The sequence below is a fragment of the Alosa alosa genome, chromosome 8 (genome assembly GCF_017589495.1).
Source record: "Alosa alosa isolate M-15738 ecotype Scorff River chromosome 8, AALO_Geno_1.1, whole genome shotgun sequence".
In the NCBI taxonomy this organism is placed as follows: Eukaryota; Metazoa; Chordata; class Actinopteri; order Clupeiformes; family Clupeidae; genus Alosa; species Alosa alosa.
Window position 1 is genome coordinate 1940659 of NC_063196.1, and position 18317 is coordinate 1958975.

General features: G+C 40.5%; 2 protein-coding genes across 3 annotated transcripts in view; both read right to left on the minus strand.

The window, feature by feature from the left end:
• The window catches only part of heca (hdc homolog, cell cycle regulator), a 40405-nt gene extending 33452 nt beyond the window's left edge, over nt 1-6953 (minus strand). The window contains exons 1-2 of one of the 2 annotated variants that reach the window (XM_048250284.1): nt 6577-6953; nt 884-1972 (exon numbers count right to left, since the gene is read on the minus strand). In XM_048250284.1, the coding sequence (XP_048106241.1) occupies nt 884-1972; nt 6577-6733 (1246 nt within the window). In that variant the 5' untranslated portion in view covers nt 6734-6953. The remainder of the gene's footprint in view (nt 1-883; nt 1973-6576) is intronic. The other variant, XM_048250285.1, reaches the window with a different exon arrangement.
• Nucleotides 6954-9006: 2053 nt separating this feature from the next.
• abracl (ABRA C-terminal like) lies at nt 9007-17261 on the minus strand. Its single transcript, XM_048251425.1, has 3 exons — nt 17113-17261; nt 12278-12343; nt 9007-9637 (listed from the first exon to the last, which is right to left on the minus strand). The coding sequence occupies exons 2-3, from the start codon at nt 12336-12338 to the stop codon at nt 9459-9461; spliced, it is 240 nt and encodes a 79-aa protein (XP_048107382.1). The 5' UTR covers nt 12339-12343; nt 17113-17261; the 3' UTR covers nt 9007-9458.
• Between the last annotated feature and the right edge of the window lie 1056 nt (nt 17262-18317).

Sequence of the window (18317 nt, forward strand, 5' to 3'; positions counted from 1 at the left end):
AGGCCTCGAGTAATTTTTGTAATCGAGTTATTCGAGTAACTCGATGAATCGTTTCAGCCCTACCAGTGTGTTAATGACAATCCTCACTGCATCCAATCGAGCAACTGTTGTGGAGTACTGAATGCTCTCTGACTACATTGAATCAGTTAAATCTGCGTCATATTTCTCATTGAAAAAAAGAAAATAGAAACAGGGCATCCAACAAATGTTGCACTTCTAGCGTGTCATGCCTAACACCACCCTTTAGCTGTTCTAAAATCAGTGTAACCTACAGCCTCTCGGGGCTTATTGCTTAATTACATTATGTCTGAACACACTATGGCACAGTAGGCTAAGTCATTATACATGGGTTGTTTTCACATCCAGCATCTTACATTGACAAAATATTTTCAGATTTTTAAAATGTTAAGTTCCATGTTGGTCATTCCTGTACTTTTGCTGATGCGTTGGTTTTTGCCTTATACTAGAATCATTTTAGTATCAGTATCAAGATAATTTGGGCAGGTATCATATTGTCACAATATTGCTAATTTGCCTTCAGAGGTGCAGTAAATGAAAATGTTTTTGGCCAGAGTCAGACGAAATGTGCATAAGTATGATTATTTTTAAGGATAATTATTAATTATTAAGGATGATTATTTTTCAAATTTTAAATGTTTGCAGGTGTATGCATGTTTAATCCTGGATGCTTTGGCCTTTGGTTTGACATGCTTGACATAATTTGGCCCTTGGGCCAAACTATTTGGGGACCTCTGTTTAGGAATAAAGTAGACTACACTTGTAAACAACACTTCACTTGAAACCAAAGGTAACAAACAGCATTTATCAGACTGATGCCTGACTTAAAACAACTAGAGAATACAGAAACATCAAGTATTACTACCTTGTAGATGGCATGGGACATCATATTCAATTTCCTTGTGTCTAGAGGGGCTGAGAAAAAGTGTTCCATCAACAAGTGGAAACTGTTCAAAGATGGGCAGTGTACGCTGGCAAAGAGCACAGTTAACCACATTGCGATGGCAAGCAGTGAGGGCAGAAAGGATAAATTTTCTAAGATCTTCTCCTTGTCCAACATAGGCATCATCTTCCACTCGAACATGATAAGTGTTAAGTTTGTGTCGGGGGATGTGAGTAAGCAACTCAGACAGGTCAAGTCTCCGAAGGAACTGTACAGGATTGTCCCCTGGGGCAAGGCGTGGTAGTGGAAGCCCACCTAAATGCTCCATGTGACCACCACGGCCAGATACTCCACCTGCCACAACACTCTTTCTGTGATTCTCCATGTGGATAGCATTCTTCAAGAACTCACCCAAGTGTCGAGAAGTACGAGGTCCCATGATAGTGTTGGGGGACATAAAGGGAAAGCATGAAGGGGGGGACAGACATGATAAATCATTAGGAGACTGGCAACCAAGATTACTAGCAATATTTAGCAAGCTTCCATGGCCCCTCTCCTGAGAGTTCTGCATGTCAACCAACTGCCGATGGTATGGTTCATGATTGGGAATTCGAGGAACCAACTTATTGCTGGTGGGCTGCTTCCATTTTTTGGGGTCATCTGAGGGTTCGCCACCTGTGGCCCCTCCTGAAGAGTTCATGGACTTCCCCACACTTTTTTCCAACACTAATTTCTTTTTCCGGTCATCCTGCATGCGTCTGACCTGGTACCAGTCTGTGTCTTTTTTCAGATGACCCTGACCACAGCGACAGGAACAGAAACGGAAGGCAAGGTCATAACCCTTCTTAGTCCACATATTCTGCCGGCACTGTTTCTCATTCCAGCTCCGAGCCCGTCCTATACAGTTAAACTGCACTAAGATGCTGCTTTCCCATTCATAAAAGCACTGCAGGTGCATCCAGTTGCTATAGGGGCAGACCTCACTATTGCACAGCACCCTCTGGTAGTCATCTTTATCAAGGTTGATGGGTCTTCCAAAACTGCAGACAAGAGGGGTGGCACAGGGCGCCTCTGAAAATCAAAGAATATAAACTGGTGATTGGTATTGTAAACCCACTCATTTAATGGCATGCTCATTGCTCAGGTATCAATAGCGTGATTTCACTGTCAGGCCAGTGCGATCAACGGCTATCTGTGGGTTTTTCTAGTGTTAACAGCCTGGAGCCTCAAGCCGTGAGAATAAAAAAAAAACATTTGCGTCTCTTTATCATCATAACCATTGTTTATTCAGGGGAAATTGACTCAGCATTAAGCTCTTTTACAACAAAGTTTACAAACAAAGATTCAAACAAAAACAATTATGTGCGGACAGAGAGGCGTCACTCGCCAGCGTACCCGAACCTAGCACAGACAGACAAACAAATTAACAAACAGGCCTAACTGTAAAAAATAAGAAATCCAGATGCTGGACGGTGCAACGTGACTCATCAGCGTATCAGTAACCCAGCACACTTAATTAGGCTATAACAAATAACAATATATATATTTTTTTAAGTTCTGCCCTACAAATGTACCCACAATACCACAGAATTTCAAACACCATGCAATAAAATCTGGATGCCAAGGACATTACGACCTACAGCAGAATATAATGTAATAAGTATTGTTTTTTCAACTGAGCAAATAGAAATGTCTTTTAAATGGCTTTTATGCCAGATACATTATGAGATCAGATGTATCTGAGGAAGAGCTATTTCCCTCAGGCCATTAGACTCAACATAGACATACCTGCCGTTTTTAATGAAAACCCAGGACGTTAATGTGGTAGTTCTAGCTGCTGTCATTTGCTATCAGTTAGCCTATATAGCCTACATTGTCCCATTTTGAGATCATCTTGTATAATCTATACTTCCTCATCTTACTTGATATATTTAATAATTATTAACTATTATTATTATTATTATTATTATTATTATTATTATTATAGCTGTTTTATTTATATTCTTTTCTCTGATTCTGGGTATGTTATGTACTCTCTGAAAATGGTCTTAATGTTGCAACAAAAAAACAACACCCCTTTTGAGAGCTTTTCATTCAAACAGTATGCTAGATAAAGTGTAAATCCCTCAGTCAAATATGGACTATTGACAGGAGTATCACAATAATTTTCTGAAATATGCTCAGTTTTCAATGCCCATTTCCATCCCTGGGTGTCTCCAAACAGGCGTCAATGGGATCCTTTACAGACAGACTGGCAGAGCAAATTCAAATTTGCAAACAGATTCATCTGGGTTCACCCAAGCTAGGTTGAATAGGCTGCACATGTCAAATCTACAGTAGAGAGTGCTGCTGCATTTTTGCATCAAGGATCCACAAAAGTTGTGGAGCACCCACATGCAAACATGCATTATGGTGCATTTTGGTGAGCAGCATAACGATATCAAATATCTCGAGAGTCGTTTGAAGGATCTTCATCAAGCTTGGCATACCTTTTCACGAGCCTGATGATAGTTGCTCAAGGTTGTGGGGTCAAAGGTCAAGATTACATGGGGTCAGGAAACATAATTAGAATAAAGATATTACGAAATACATCTCACAATGAGTAGTTATTCACCATCATTTGTAAATTGGGAATGATGTATAAAAGTGATTAGGCGAGAGGCGAAAGGCAAATATGAAGCATAGCTGAAGACGCACTGACACAAGATGTAAGCAACTCCTCTGCGATGGTAACCCATTGTCAGTCAATAGTGAAAGTAACTAACTGTGTATAACCAGAGACTTTCTAATGTGGAGACACAGCACTCAAAAAATACTCCATAGAAATGCATGGGGCTAGTTTGTCACGCCAATATGGCCGGTGTCTACACATATCCCACCCCTTCCTCAGCAAAACGTCGACATGTGAATACATTGAGCCAATCATATGGTGTGTTGTGAAGACATCATGCCAATCATGTGTTGTGATCTCGCCGCTGGAGCAAGATTGGTGTCATGGAAGCCTTTAGCGCCAAGAAGTTCGACCCAAAGACTGTGCCCGATGAGTGCCCATAAAACGTTGGTATATGGCTGCCGAGTGGAGGGACTTGCCTAAAAGGACTTTTGTATAACTGTTTTGTCGTTGACTGAACCACTGTGAAGTTAGTGTCACTTTGCCAATGAGTTCAAATAATAGATGAGTGCAAATGCGTGTAGGCTATATACTATGCTAGGTTTTAGTAAAGCGTGGAATAACTGTTACGGTCTCACGTGCAGATTCCTTCAAATGCGCCGCTGACTAAGAGAATACCGATGATCAGTTTAAAATTGCGCTGCGAGCTGTTAAAGGGAATGACAGGTGTCATTCTCATTGGTTCAAATGATGTTATGCCCAAAACACACCTATGACTGAAACCTAGGAACGCCTTGTTGTGCCATCCGTTGCGACATCCCACTAAATTTAAATAAAATATTCGCCAATGACCATGCGCTTTAGACTGTCACGATAGGGCCCATTATCTAAATATTGTATTTTAAGAGTGACCACATGCAACCTTGACCTCTGACCCCACATACATTGAGTACCTTATCAGTTCATCAGGCCCTTGTAGCAGAGGCTTTCTAATGAGGAGACACAGCACTCAAAAAATCCTACATAGAAATGCATGGGGCTAGTTTGTAATGCCAATATGGCCGTTGTCTACACATATCCCACCCCTTCCTCAGCAAAACGTCGACATGTGAATACATTGCGGCAATCATGTGGTGTGATGTGAATACATTGAGCCAATCATATGGTGTGTTGTAAAGACATCGTGCCAATCATGTGTTGTGAACGCACGCTGGAGCAAGATTTGTGTCGCGGAAGCCTTTGCACGCGCCAAGCATTTCTGCCAAAGATAGGATGCCCGATGAGTGCCCAAAAAGCGTTGGTAATATGGCGCCGAAAGGGAGGGACTTGCCTAAAAGGACTTTTGTTGACTGAACCACTGTGAAGTTAGTGTCCCACTTTGCCAATGAGTTCAAAATAATAGATGAGTGCAAATGCGTGTAGGCTATATACTATACTAGGTTTAGTAAAGCGTGGAATAACTGTTACGGTCTCACGTGCAGATTCCTTCAAATGCGCCGCTGACTAAGAGAATACCGATGATCAGTTTAAAATTGCGCTGCGAGCTGTTAAAGGGAATGACAGGTGTCATTCTCATTGGTTCAAATGATGTTATGCCCAAAACACACCTATGACTGAAACCTAGGAGCGCCTTTTTTGTGCCATCCGTTGCGACATCCCACTAAATTTAAATAAAATATTAGCCAATGACCATGCGCTTTAGACTGTCCGCGATAGGGCCCATTATCTAAATATTGTATTTTAAGAGTGACCACATGCAACCTTGACCTCTGACCCCACATACATTGAGTACCTTATCAGTTCATCAGGCCCTTGTAGCAGAGGCTTTCTAATGAGGAGACACAGCACTCAAAAAATCCTACATAGAAATGCATGGGGCTAGTTTGTAATGCCAATATGGCCGTTGTCTACACATATCCCACCCCTTCCTCAGCAAAAGCGTCGACATGTGAATACATTCATGGCAATCATGTGGTGTGATGTGAATACATTGAGCCAATCATATGGTGTGTTGTAAAGACATCGTGCCAATCATGTGTTGTGAACGCACCGCTGGAGCAAGATTTGTGTCGTGAAGCCTTGCGCACGCGCATTTCTGCCGAATAGGATGCCCGATGAGTGCCCAAAAAGCGTTGCAATATGGCCGCCGAGTGGAGGGACTTGCCTAAAAGGACTTTGCTTGTAGTGAAGTATGCCAAATTTGATGAAGGTCCTTCAACCAGTTTTGGAGATGTTGGAAAATATCATAATGTAATTTTGGCCTATCAATTTCAATGGGGTTCACTGAAAGCTCTGTGATTTGCAATTTGCAATTCAATAAGACACCGCATTATGCAATTGACAATTCAATATGGAATTTAATAATGCAATTTGAAAATACTTTGTTCAAAGTTTATTTTATGAAATAAACTTTGAACTTTTTATGAAATAAACTTTTTAAAAATTCATTTTGAATTTTGAATTGCAAATTGCATTGCCATTTGAATTACTATGCTTCCATAACGATCTCTGAAATAGCCTATTTAGGTTTAAAGAAAGTTGTAGAATAGGCCTACTCTAATTTGTCATAGAATAAATGTTCGTAGGCCTAAGCATGCTCAAAGCCTATTGCGGGGTGTCCTTCGATAATTTTCTCCCTGGGCCCAAAAAGTTGAAGAGCTCTACAAAATACTAACGTATTGTTTTAACATTAAGTCAATTTTAATAGATTTTATGTAGGCCTGGGCTAGCCATGTCAGCTGGACTGGGCCTCCTTCTCGGGTCAAGACCTTAACTAAAAAGTGACGTAGGCCTATCTGTATAATTTTGCCATAGGTAGGCTAATCTACAAATTGTTAGCTGCCTCTGAGTTTGCAATTCACGACCGACTACGCAACACAAGCTATCTTATGAAAAGCCTTCCGCTATTGTTTTGTGCTGTAGGCCTAGCTGTTATAAAATGTCTTTGCAAGTCCTGGAATGTACGGGAATTTGTATTCACCATTTTAAACGCATGTTAGGATTATAGGAAGATGAAAGGTTTAACGTTTAATTATCCAGAGCAGTCAACACACAGGCTACTCACCACCCGTGTTGTTTTGGCATGGTCCTACCGTTGCTCCCGATAACGCTGTTGCACCTCCTTGGGCTCCTCCTGATGCAGTGATTCCATTTTCTTGTTCATCGCCACTGCTGTTTGTGCGTTTATTCCGCTTCCCTTTGTTGCTTTTCTGGTTAGGCATAATGGTGTTGCTATCACAAATGAGCACAGCCTATCAGTCAGTGTTGAGTGACATTTTCGCCGTCGATGGGACAGTCTGACAAGTGCACAGCTTCCACCTGCTTTTCGAGCGATGGTGATGACACACGATCACTGTTTCTCACTGTCACTAGATAGGGCTAGTCCAAATTCAGATAACAAGGTACATTACTTAGAAGGCGTGTCTGCGTTTTGTTTTCATTTTAGCGTTTCCTCTATGGGTGACGTAGGCCGACTCCACCCCTAGCACGTACACGCTTCAACGGCAAGCTTGGTAAGCACAACCTAACTACCATACAAACTTGAATGTATGAATTAATGCACGTAGCCTAAGTAGACATAAATGCAACCCACAATCACTTATATACTACAAATGAATAAAAAAACAAAAACTCATTATTAAGCCTTCTCATCAGCTAAATAGATCGTGTATCGTCTGTCCAAAATGTTTGAACATTCATCTTCCACTCAGTATTTGTTTAGCCCCCTTTTAGTCTCCCAATGAGCAAGCCTCAGAAAATGCATAACCCTGCCTAGTATAGATAGCCTTGACAGAAGACCACTCAAATTAAAAGGCTTCATTAATTTACGACGTTCAGGGGCGTAACCATGAGTGGAATTACATTGACTATTAAACCCTAACCAAATTGTGTCAGAAGTGCTTTCTTGTGAACAAAGGCTTTAAATACAGTTCTGCAGGCTTAGGGATGTGATTGTAAAGGTCAAGAAAGCAGGAATGCAGCACGCAGCCCGGCATCTCCAGACTGACCCTTACCCCCAAAAGAATACTGTAATTTATTATAAGGCTGCTATTTCCAATCAGACACAGTTGTTATTTGAGCAGTGCACTGTTATCGAAAGCGAACATAATTATGTCAATTATATTACAAGGGCCATGGGAACAATGCAGCACCTAGTCTACATGATTACAATAGCATATTTTTTGAAAAGACAGCTCTTATTTCAATTTCTTTGCCACTGATTGATGTCTGTAATTAGACCTTGGAACTATTCATAGTGAGTTTACTCCACATTTCCTTTGTGTGCCTATGTGTCCTTTGTGTGCTTTCCATACACAGAAAATAGACCTATAATCCAGGGCTACTAAGTTAAAGGAATATTTATACCCAAGAAAAAACATCCCTGTCTGAGAACAACGTGCAGCTGTAGTTAGGGTGCAGGTTTAGGGTGGCCTGGGACCTCATTGACATAACATTCAACCGCACAGATTTGACATTAGAGCATGTATACACTCAAATCCACACCAAAGATTTAGATTTCAGATTTATAAAAACTATCTTAACAAATTTGGCTGGCAGTAGGCCTACATTAAGCAAATTTGTCTTGATAGTACGCCTTAAATTAACTAGATTATTGATCTTAATATACAATTAACACTTGGTTAGGTAAGCAGTTTTTGCAGTGAGTATACACCATTCAGCATTACTTGTGCCTTGTCAGATGTGCAAAATGCCTATGCCATAGGCACTAATGCACCCCCATACCATCCTACACTGCAGAAACTGCTTATCTATCCAAAGCAAGATGATGAAATCCCCATATTCTTCACAATTTCATACTGAGGAGCATTGTTCACAGATTTTCACTGAGTGATGAATGCCACAGCATCTTTACTTATTAGTGGTGCCAGTTAACCTGTTGTGTAATGTTCCTGTTTGTTTAATGAAACATCCAGTTATCTAAACATGGACACAAGTAAGTCCAGTTGTGCATTAGACAAACTTCATGATGCAATTAATTATTGAAGAACTTTTACATGTTGGGATTTTAAAATACTTTCTTTCTATAGACATGGTGGATTTCTGGTTTGTAACCAGCTTCCATAAATACAATTAGATATTATTTGAATAAGTTAAGAACTTTTCCTCTGTCGCACACACGCTATTTGTTTATCCAGCAACGGCTTTGCAAATAACGATGTCCATAGACAAGGTAGAATATATTGCATGATTTTATGAAAGTAAGATGTATTGCGATATCATGCAAGTCAAATTTGTAGTTTCTTATGTCTCATTCCATCGAACTACAGATCCGCTACCCGATCTGGCAAACTTACATAGTGCGGTTATAGCCGATAGAGGGCCGCGAAGCGAATGCAGAAGTGCCGTTCACCCTGTTACGAGTTGATGAACCACGGAAACAATTTTGGAAACATTATTTTACGGGACAAAAAACTCTTTGGTGTTGCTTTAAATTGCCAAAAGTTTGATATTACAACAAAGTTAACGCTTATAGTTTAATTCCATACAGAAACATTTTATTTTAAAAAAAAATGCTTTAACATGTGTATGAAAGACATAATTTCATTTATGTGGATGTGACTCAAATCTGCCTGATTACTATTCTTTGGATGAACTGTACAATACAATGGTCTGATTTAATATGATACAAGACATGGAAATCAAAAGATAGACATTCTTGTATTTATAACAAAGAGTGAACCTCGGTTTTGGCATTAGTGGTAATATCAAAAGGATTACCAATGAAATCACTGGTTGAGCATCAAGTCTGCAACTGACATAATTGCACAATACAGTCTTTCCTGTGGCTAAAAATGATTTCTTAAAAAATGTGGACATTTCCATATCAAAATGAGACATCATAGCATTATCAAATGGATTGATAAGGGATACTGAAGGCATTGCTTAAACTCTGTTAAATACAGAGGAAATAGTGTGTTGACAATCCTACAAGAGAATAACATCAACATTGTCATGAACACCTTGAAGAAGCAGTTCTCCTTGATATGTTACTATCTTCTTCCTCTTGGCTGCCCTCAAGGTCCCCACAAGGGCTTCAAACAAGTTGGCACACTTATCATCATTGAAAAGTACTCCAAATGTAACACTGATCTTCCCATCTGCATCTGAAAAAAAGCATATAGTATTCTCCAGATTACCTCTCTAAGGTAGTTAGACTTGAGGCAGTAGTGTGACCTTGTCAATCTGCCAAATGCGGTCTGCTTGACCATCAAAGATTTCCCTACATTTTATAAAAGAAATGGTCTAGGACAGGGGTGTCCAAACTACGGCCCGCGGGCCAACTGCGGCCCGCCACGCACTTTATTAATCTGGCCCGCAGAGCATTTATTAGTTTATCATAGATCCGGCCCACCACGCACTTTAATCCGGCCTGCCGAGCATTTAATTAGGTCATCATAGGCCGCTCACTATTTTTTTCCAGTGATGGATAGATAGATAGATAGATAGATAGATAGAGATACTTTATTGATCCCCAGGGAAAATTCAACTACGTTGTGAGTAACTTTAGGCTACTGCAAACTGCTTTACACTCTTCTTAGAGAGCGATTATAATGTCAATGTCGAGATACATAGCATTAGGGATGTCCCGATCCGATATCTGGATCGGATCGGCCACCAATATTAGCAAAAAATATGGGATCGGCCTGCACGGGAAAATCCCGATCCGAACTCCCGATCCAGTTTGTTTTCAAAACTCCGGTCCGTGTTTTCCAGCGCACCAATGTAGGTAATCCATTCCAGTTTTTTTTCAGCTTTCCCCCCCCAAATCCGGTCATCGTTTTTCAGCACACCTAGCGACCTGTCCAGCATCCCACTTGTCTGTGCATGTCCCACTAAGAATTTAAAGTTATCGAGCAAACATTTCATGTCACAGTTGAATTAATATAGCCTAATGTTAACCGCGACCGCGAGTGTCCGCAAGACCCTCTTACTATGGGTCTTATGCATGTTGCTGCTGACAGCTTTGCCTGTCTAACGAATGTTATCTCCGCGATTTAAGATTTTTGTGTAATGGGCACAGCACGCACTTTAATTTCCCTATTTTTACAATCGGCTAGCCTAACAAACGCATTTAATTTCAAAAAGCAACCTGGTCAATCGCTTACAACTAAGTGCACCTAGGCCAACAACTCTACACATCCAAAAGGGTAGAAGCTTCCAGTTAACATGACCCTAGCCAGATGAATTTCGCTCCGCCTAGCTCCACTCATCCATCTGGAACCGATCCATTAAAGTGTGGCTTCAGAAGGCTGGGCCTAATCAAAAAATGCTTGCATATGATTGAATAAGCCACTTGTCAGTCATCTATTGACGTGCTACTTCAACCACTCACATCGAAGCCAACCCGTGACGCTAATAACAGTGTGACAGTCGTTCTACGCTATATCACATCTATGAAACTCCCGCCCTGCGTCCTGATTGGCTGAACCATTTGGGTTGTTATAGCCAATTCAGTGTGTGTGTGGTAATTTGACTATTTTCTACTCAGGTTTTGTGTGTGTTGCTTTTATATATAATTGTTTACAATATTGTTTAAACTGATGGCTTTTTTTAAGCCTTGGTTTACACTCTTGAGCAGAGCACTGATGCCAATTCAGTTTGTGTGGTTAATTGACTATTTTCTACTCAGCTTTTCTGTGTGTTTTGCTTTTTTTATACAGTTTACAATATTGTTTGCACTGATGGCTTTTTAAGCCTGGGTTTACACTCTTGTTGTTCAAGAGCAGAGCACTGATGCCAATTCAGTTTGTGTGGTTAATTGACTATTTATTATTTTGTGTTTATTTAACCGTTAAGAATAAACAGGTCAGCTTCTCATTACCAACCACTGTGGATTATTCAAACTAACCTAATTAAGTTGGCTAGTTGTTCTTAAGAGTAAAACCTTTTTCAACATGAGTATAACAACAAAATAAGTACATATCTTTAATCTTTAATACATGCTTGGATCGGCCGGTATCGGTATCGGCCAATGCTAAAAGCTACAATATCGGTATCGGATCGGAAGTGCAAAAAGCTGGATCGGGACATCCCTACATAGCATCTCCTTTGCAGCAGATCTAACTACGTTATGCTAGCCTACTCCATTTAATTGGGAACACATTTGAGCGTGCATGCAAGAGATGGAGAGAGCACAGCCGGTTCCAGCTTGCTTGTCATTGTTGATAATTGATATCTACTTTTTAAATAAGAAACTTTTAAAAGAAAATCACGATGGGAACAGTAGTTCCCACTACTGACCACTTATAAACTGTGAGAGGGCACGAGCCAGGCACAGCACTAGCCATAGGCTATATTTGAGTGGAGCTGGCAAAAGAGTCACCATTTATAAATGAATTAAACAACATCAAATGAACAGTATTTCTTAAGAAATTAATTTTCTACAACTAAATTACTTTGTCATTTAAATGATACAAAGGGTTTTGAAAATTGGCTGGCGGGCCACACAACAAAAAATAGTGCGTGTGTGTGTGTATGTATGTATATATGTCAAAACCCAATGTGGCCCTTGAGTCAAAACGTTTGGACACCCCTGGTCTAGGAGTTGAGTGCAAAAACTCCAGTGTGGACAAACAAGATTTTTGGGTCTCAAAGAAATGGGAAAGCAACATTCTTGCACTACAGGCCTATATGTTCAACCCTGCATACATCATTTTCAAAAGAGAGATGAGAGTTTCACAAGCTAACGCTTTAATAACATGTCTAGAGAAATGTACTGAAGAAAGTTCATACAAAATTCTTACTCTCAGTGCCAAGGCGCCGAATCTCTTCCACAAGTAATGACACTTCGTGATCCACATTCATTGTCACTGTAAAACAGAAATCATTAATGGAAGAGGAGCCAATTTTGAATCAACCCACCACTGGCAAGTAGAAAAGCAAATTTCCTTTTTTAAAACAGATTACATGACTGTAAAAAAAGTGTTAAAAGGCCTTGCCTGAAGAAAGTTACAGTACGTTTTAAAAACACTGAGGAAGAAAATGTGCAGAAAAGGCTAATTAAGTTGGAACATCTTTATGTTCAATGTTGGCCTGTCATATGTTCTTATCCAGAGCAACTTACAGTGAACTACAGGGATAACTCGGACAACTGCAACGCTTTGCTTTACTTGGAGGCACCTGAGATTGAACTCTCAACATTATGCCGTTTCTGGCCTTGAAAGGCTATTCGGCCACCAAAGAGAGCTATGGCCCACGTTTGGTCCATCTTTTACAGTCCCTGTAGGAAAAAGTACATCCCAAGTAAAAGGAATGTTAGTAAAATGTCATCCTTGATATTAAACTCAAGGAATTCAACTCAGTATTAAACTTAAGACAAGCTTAACATGGTTTCTGTAGGTTTGAACAAGTTAAATGTATGATGTTTAGGACCTTTCTGAGACCATTATGAATTAAATTTAAAGAGACCATTATGAATTAAGTTTAAATTGGAACGTCACCCATTACCAGCAGTCCCGTATTTCCAACCTCTTACGTGTGTGTCACTTAATATTAATTTCTATACAAACCAAGACAGCAGATTCCTAAAGAAACGCAAGGACCCTCACCATAAGTGTATCTAAATTAGCTATGTACCAAAAATTACATTTTACCATGACTCGAAGAGCTGTAAACAATGTTGTAAGGCTGCGTGTACAAATCCGCTTGGAGCTCCAGTGGAATTTTGATTTGCGACGAGAATTCTTGGTCTAACCGTTGATGTGCCATGAGAAAGGTTGGAAATAGGCACCCACCAGCCCAGCACTAAACTCTGAGCGTGGTAAACAACTTGCTAACTTAGTTATAGTTAGAGGTAGGCTATGCGGGAGAAGTGCAGCAGAGCAAGTGTCACGTGATCACTAGTGGGTCACAACGTTGTCCCACGCAGCCTGTTTATTTTGTGCTGCGAGAGTAGCCTACTTGGAATTTTATGCGGCTACTTCTGTTCAAGTAGCATTGATGAGACAGTCACGTTTTTTCCTACACGGTATTATATGGAGAGAAAACATTAGCCTTTGAGTATTTTAATAGTCAGTTGTAAACAAATAACTATTCTCATGTAACTCTTTTGTAAATGGACTGAAGTTCGCTCTAAATATCTACGTTTATACCGATTATGCTAAACGTTAGCATCTCTATGGGATTTCTCATATACATTAGCCATAAGCTAACGCATTAGTTTCTATTCTGTAACTTGGAATGCTAGCCTACATGATTGCTCTAAAACAAAACATAGAAGGAAATAACTGAGATGTAGGCTACTCTGTTGGTCTGCTCTTAGTTTTACAGTGAATCCTATGTAAAGGTTTGAAAGGAACTTCAGCTTCAGACTTTCTCTTGGGAAACTGTTAGGCCTATTCATCTTCTCTAATGTAGCTGAGACCATGTCATTGCCACACACACAAGTGGGGGCAGAATTGGAAATGTGTCAGAGTGACAATGCATTGGTTGATTTGGTTAAAAAGTCACAGGTTAGGTTATTGGTTATTATTGTAATGATGCTATTCATAAATAATGAGCTGTAAAGTAACTCAGACTTTAACAAAAACAATTTTTTAAAGGATATCGACTAATTATCGTTATCGTCAAAATCACAAAAAAGAGATATTATTTTTTGTCCATAGAAGTGCAACAAGGAGGTCAACGGGACGTAGCAGGAAGTAACGAGGAAGGGAACTGAGGCGTTTCCACAACACCGTGTCCAATTTTATACTGCAGCTATGCAAGGCCATTGGCTGTGCATGCCTCGGTCGTTACGCAGAGCTCTGTCCATGCGTAACGACCGCAATCTGGCCCCTCTTTTTTAGTCGTCCACCTGTTTTAAATTGTGTTTCTTACCTTGTAACATCCACATTGTTCTGCCGAACTTATGCTAACCGTTTTGCTAGCTTGTAAACAAATCCAAGTGCTTTATCGTTACCTTTTTCCACAGTTTGAAATGCACAATTTCTCCAGCAGAGGGGGAAATATTATCCTGGTCCTACCAGACTCTTGTACATTTTGTACAGTCTGGCCACTTTCCATTGCCAAGCGTTAACTTCCTTGAAGGCAAGTACTCTGTTGAAGATCTGCCCAGAGCCACTCTGGATCTGCCATAACCAATCGCTAACGTTTGGTTGTGATGCATGTCTGGCTCAAACTAGCGCACAACCTCAACGTCGTCGTTCTCAGCCACTCCCTCTGTTCGCCAATTGGACATGCAGATTTTTGCAGGAGAAAACCTGTGAATATACCGCAGACCAAGACGATGTACTGAAGGGAAAATTGAGCGGAAGTACGTAGGAGGGCGGAGCCAGGCTAGGGAAATATAGCTAATCCTGCCAAGTTTCCCTTTCGAGGTGTACTTGTTTAACTTCGCTAAGCTTTAGGACGACAACCAGTAGGGGGCGATGAGAGGATGAGGAGAGGATTATGTGAGGATGCTGTTCATTGACTTTAGTTCAGCATTCAACACGATAGTACCTCTCACCTTGGTCACAAAGATGAAGGCCTTAGGACTGAACACCACCCTGTGTCACTGGATATTTGACTTCCTCACCAACCGTTCACAAGTGGTTAGAGTGGGGGGTCTGACATCTGACTCATTAACCATCAGCACTGGTGCTCCCCAAGGCTGTGTTTTGAGTCCACTGCTGTACAACATCTACACACATGACTGCAAAGCCAACAGTAGTCATACCTCCATCATCAAGTTTGCAGATGACACAGTGATCTTGGGCCTGATTAGTAACAACAATGAACAGTTCTACTTGGATCAGGTTGATGAGGTGGCACAGTGGTGTCAATCTAACAGCTTGACACTGAATATCAATAAAACCAAGGAAATGGTAGTGGATTACAGAAGGCAGCAGCAGAACTACAGTTACACCCCACTAATGATCAGCGGGCAACCTGTAGAGAGAGTCACAAGTTTTAAATACCTTGGTGTCCACATTACTGAAGACTTAACATGGACTGTTAACACTCAATATGTTCTGAAGAAGTCCAGACAACGACTCTACTTCCTTAGTCAGCTAAGGAAATTCAAAGTTTCTACATCCATCATGAAGGCCTTCTACACTTCAGCTGTTGAGAGTGTTCTAACTGGTAGCATCATCACCTGGTATGGGAACTCCACAGTTAGAGATTGTAGTACTCTGCAGAGAGTAGTGCGCTCAGCTGAACGTACTATAAGAACTCAACTCCCTGCTCTACAAGATATCTATTCCAGAAGAGTACTCCTAAGAGCCCAAAAGATTCTGAAGGACTCTTCTCATCCTAACAATGGATTATTCCTACCGCTGAAATCAAGAAGACGCCTATGTAGTCACAAAGCCAGAACTGAGAGACTCAGGAGAAGTTTTTATCCCCAGGCCATCCTAACTCTGAACTCACACTATACTGACTTTGCACACATTCACTCCTCAGCACTCTCAAACATTTCCCAACTCTGAACTCACACTATACTGACTTTGCACTCATTCCTCCTCAGCACTCATGACCCCCCACACACACACACACACCTACAAGACTTTTAGCACTTTTACATCCCTCTCCCTATGCTACAGACCTTTTATTTATTTTCTTATTTCATCACACGTCAAAACACACACACATATCTGACTTTCTCCAACTTTTGCACACTTTTTATTTATTATTTTTGATTTCTCCTCCATCTACCCATGTCCTTGATTGCCTAGCCTTTCTGCCCCCCATCTCCCCTGTCATCCCCCCAACACACACACACCAAGACCCTGGCAGTTGGGTTAGCCCCTTGAGCCCGTGGATCTGCCCAAGGTTTCTTCCTTGGTAAGGGAGTTTTCCCTTGCCCCTGTTGCTCTTGGGTGCTCCTTGTTGGTGCCCCCACCCAATCCCAATCCTCCCCACCTTTTTTTATGCAGCCCTTGCCACTTAATCTACTAAACCCCTCTTCTACTGCACTTTTTACCCCCATAATGCACAAATAGGCTGACACCAGACATAATTTCACTGCATTTCTTACTTCCAGTAACTATATGCATGTGACAATAAACTTCCTTGTATCCTTGTATCCTTGTATTTAACAGGTTAACATTACAATCAGGTTTCACAGGGTTAATGCAATGACACCATGTGATAGCCTACTGAATGAAACCCAACAAATACGCGGAAGTAGGATACGCTGTTAACTCTATGGCTGTTAAACATCCGAGTTTAGGTTAAAGTAGGGATGTAAACTGACGTTTCGAATCAGTGTCAAGATTTCGAAACTTTTGCTACGAAGCATTTTGACAGCAAATTTGTTCAGGAACACATCTACAATTCATGGCTGTGGTGTCGAACGTTTCAGTGTTTCACAAAGCCTTGCTTTGCCCATCCCTAGGGTCGTTCACACCAAGAACGATAACTATAATATATATATATATATATATATATATATAAAATATGAATGCCCCTTAACAGCAGGGTAATCTATGTACAGGTTGTGAAAACAACAAATAAGCAAAAATGAGTTTGTTTGGCAGACAACACCCTTTTAGGAAGCGTAGCCTACGCGACGTTACTGACGGCAAAGAATAACGCTATTGAATACAGGCTAATCTAAGTGTAGTGACGATAATCTTATACCAAAAAATATTACCTGCGTTGAAAGGTGATAGCCTATGTAGATGTGTCAATTGTGAAAGATGCTGCTTTGCTGCCAGCTCAATTTTATGGATTTCAACGTTAGCGGAAGTGCGGCGTTTCTGGATTTCCTGAATGGGCGGTGTTTCGCGTAAAATGCTTTGGGGTAGGCTATGGGAAATAATTGATTGAACCCCATCACAGTTTTTTCAGTATACTTGAGGCTATTTGCATAACATTTTCAAGTCATATAGGCCTAAATAAAGTTAAGCTATGTGCAATAAAGTGGAATGACACAGGAAAAAAGTAGGCATACTCTACTGAAATGTCTTAAATAGTCTTGGAAAAGCCCTTTGTTTGTAGCCTAATGTCAGCTTCAAAATTTCCTGTATGACGAAACTAATCAGTTATAGATTTTGGCCCATTCGTCTAGTGTTGCGTGCAGTGAGATTTTCAAATGCATGCTCGGTGCCGCCCCTCGTTGGGCCATTACATTGTTCGTGGCCCTTAATCTTTCTAGATTACCAGGGTCAGGATTTTCCAGGCTGATTTCCTTTCTCTGAATGTTTTCTTTGCTGTATTCTTTGGATCGTTGTCCTGCTGGAAGGTCTATACCCACGTCTCATCCTTCGTGGATGGCATAAGATTCTCCCGGGAAAAAATGACTCAATTTCTTCAACTGTTTGAAGTCTGCAGTACCATGAGATGAAAAACAGCCCCACACCATGATGCCTCCACATCCAAACCTCACTGTTAGTATTAGTACAGCGGCTAAGCACCGGAATCGTTCAGAAAGCATGAAACTTGGCACAGTTATACTACTACCCCAGTGATCAAAAATTGAAATGGACCCCAACTCATAGTGGCCCCTAGTGGCCGCCATCTTGAATTCAAATATGGCTACCATTCTTAATAAAATTGTTGATACAACTTCAAAATTAAACAAGATAAAAAAGTCTTTTAAGTTCTCACACTCAATTTTTAGGCTCAAGGAAGCTACTGACATGATTTCCAAACAAACTTGATGTTGGCCATTTTGAAATCCAATATGGCGGATACCAAATGTGAAAAATATAGACCATCTCTATTGTTATTCATGATAGAAATATCATTCAAAAACAATTTCAAAGTTTGAACAGTCACATGACAACCTTAATAATATAAGGCATCAAGTATAATCTGGTAAGATTACAATATGGCCACTATGTGTAAGAAAATAAG

Coding starts and splice junctions, on each gene's coding strand:
- abracl (XM_048251425.1), bottom strand. CDS start 12,338: ATGAATGTGGATCACGAAGTGTCATTACTTGTGGAAGAGATTCGGCGC. Junction 9,638..12,277: donor TCGGCGCCTTGGCACTGAGA/GTAAGAATTTTG, acceptor GCTTTTTTTCAG/ATGCAGATGGGAAGATCAGT.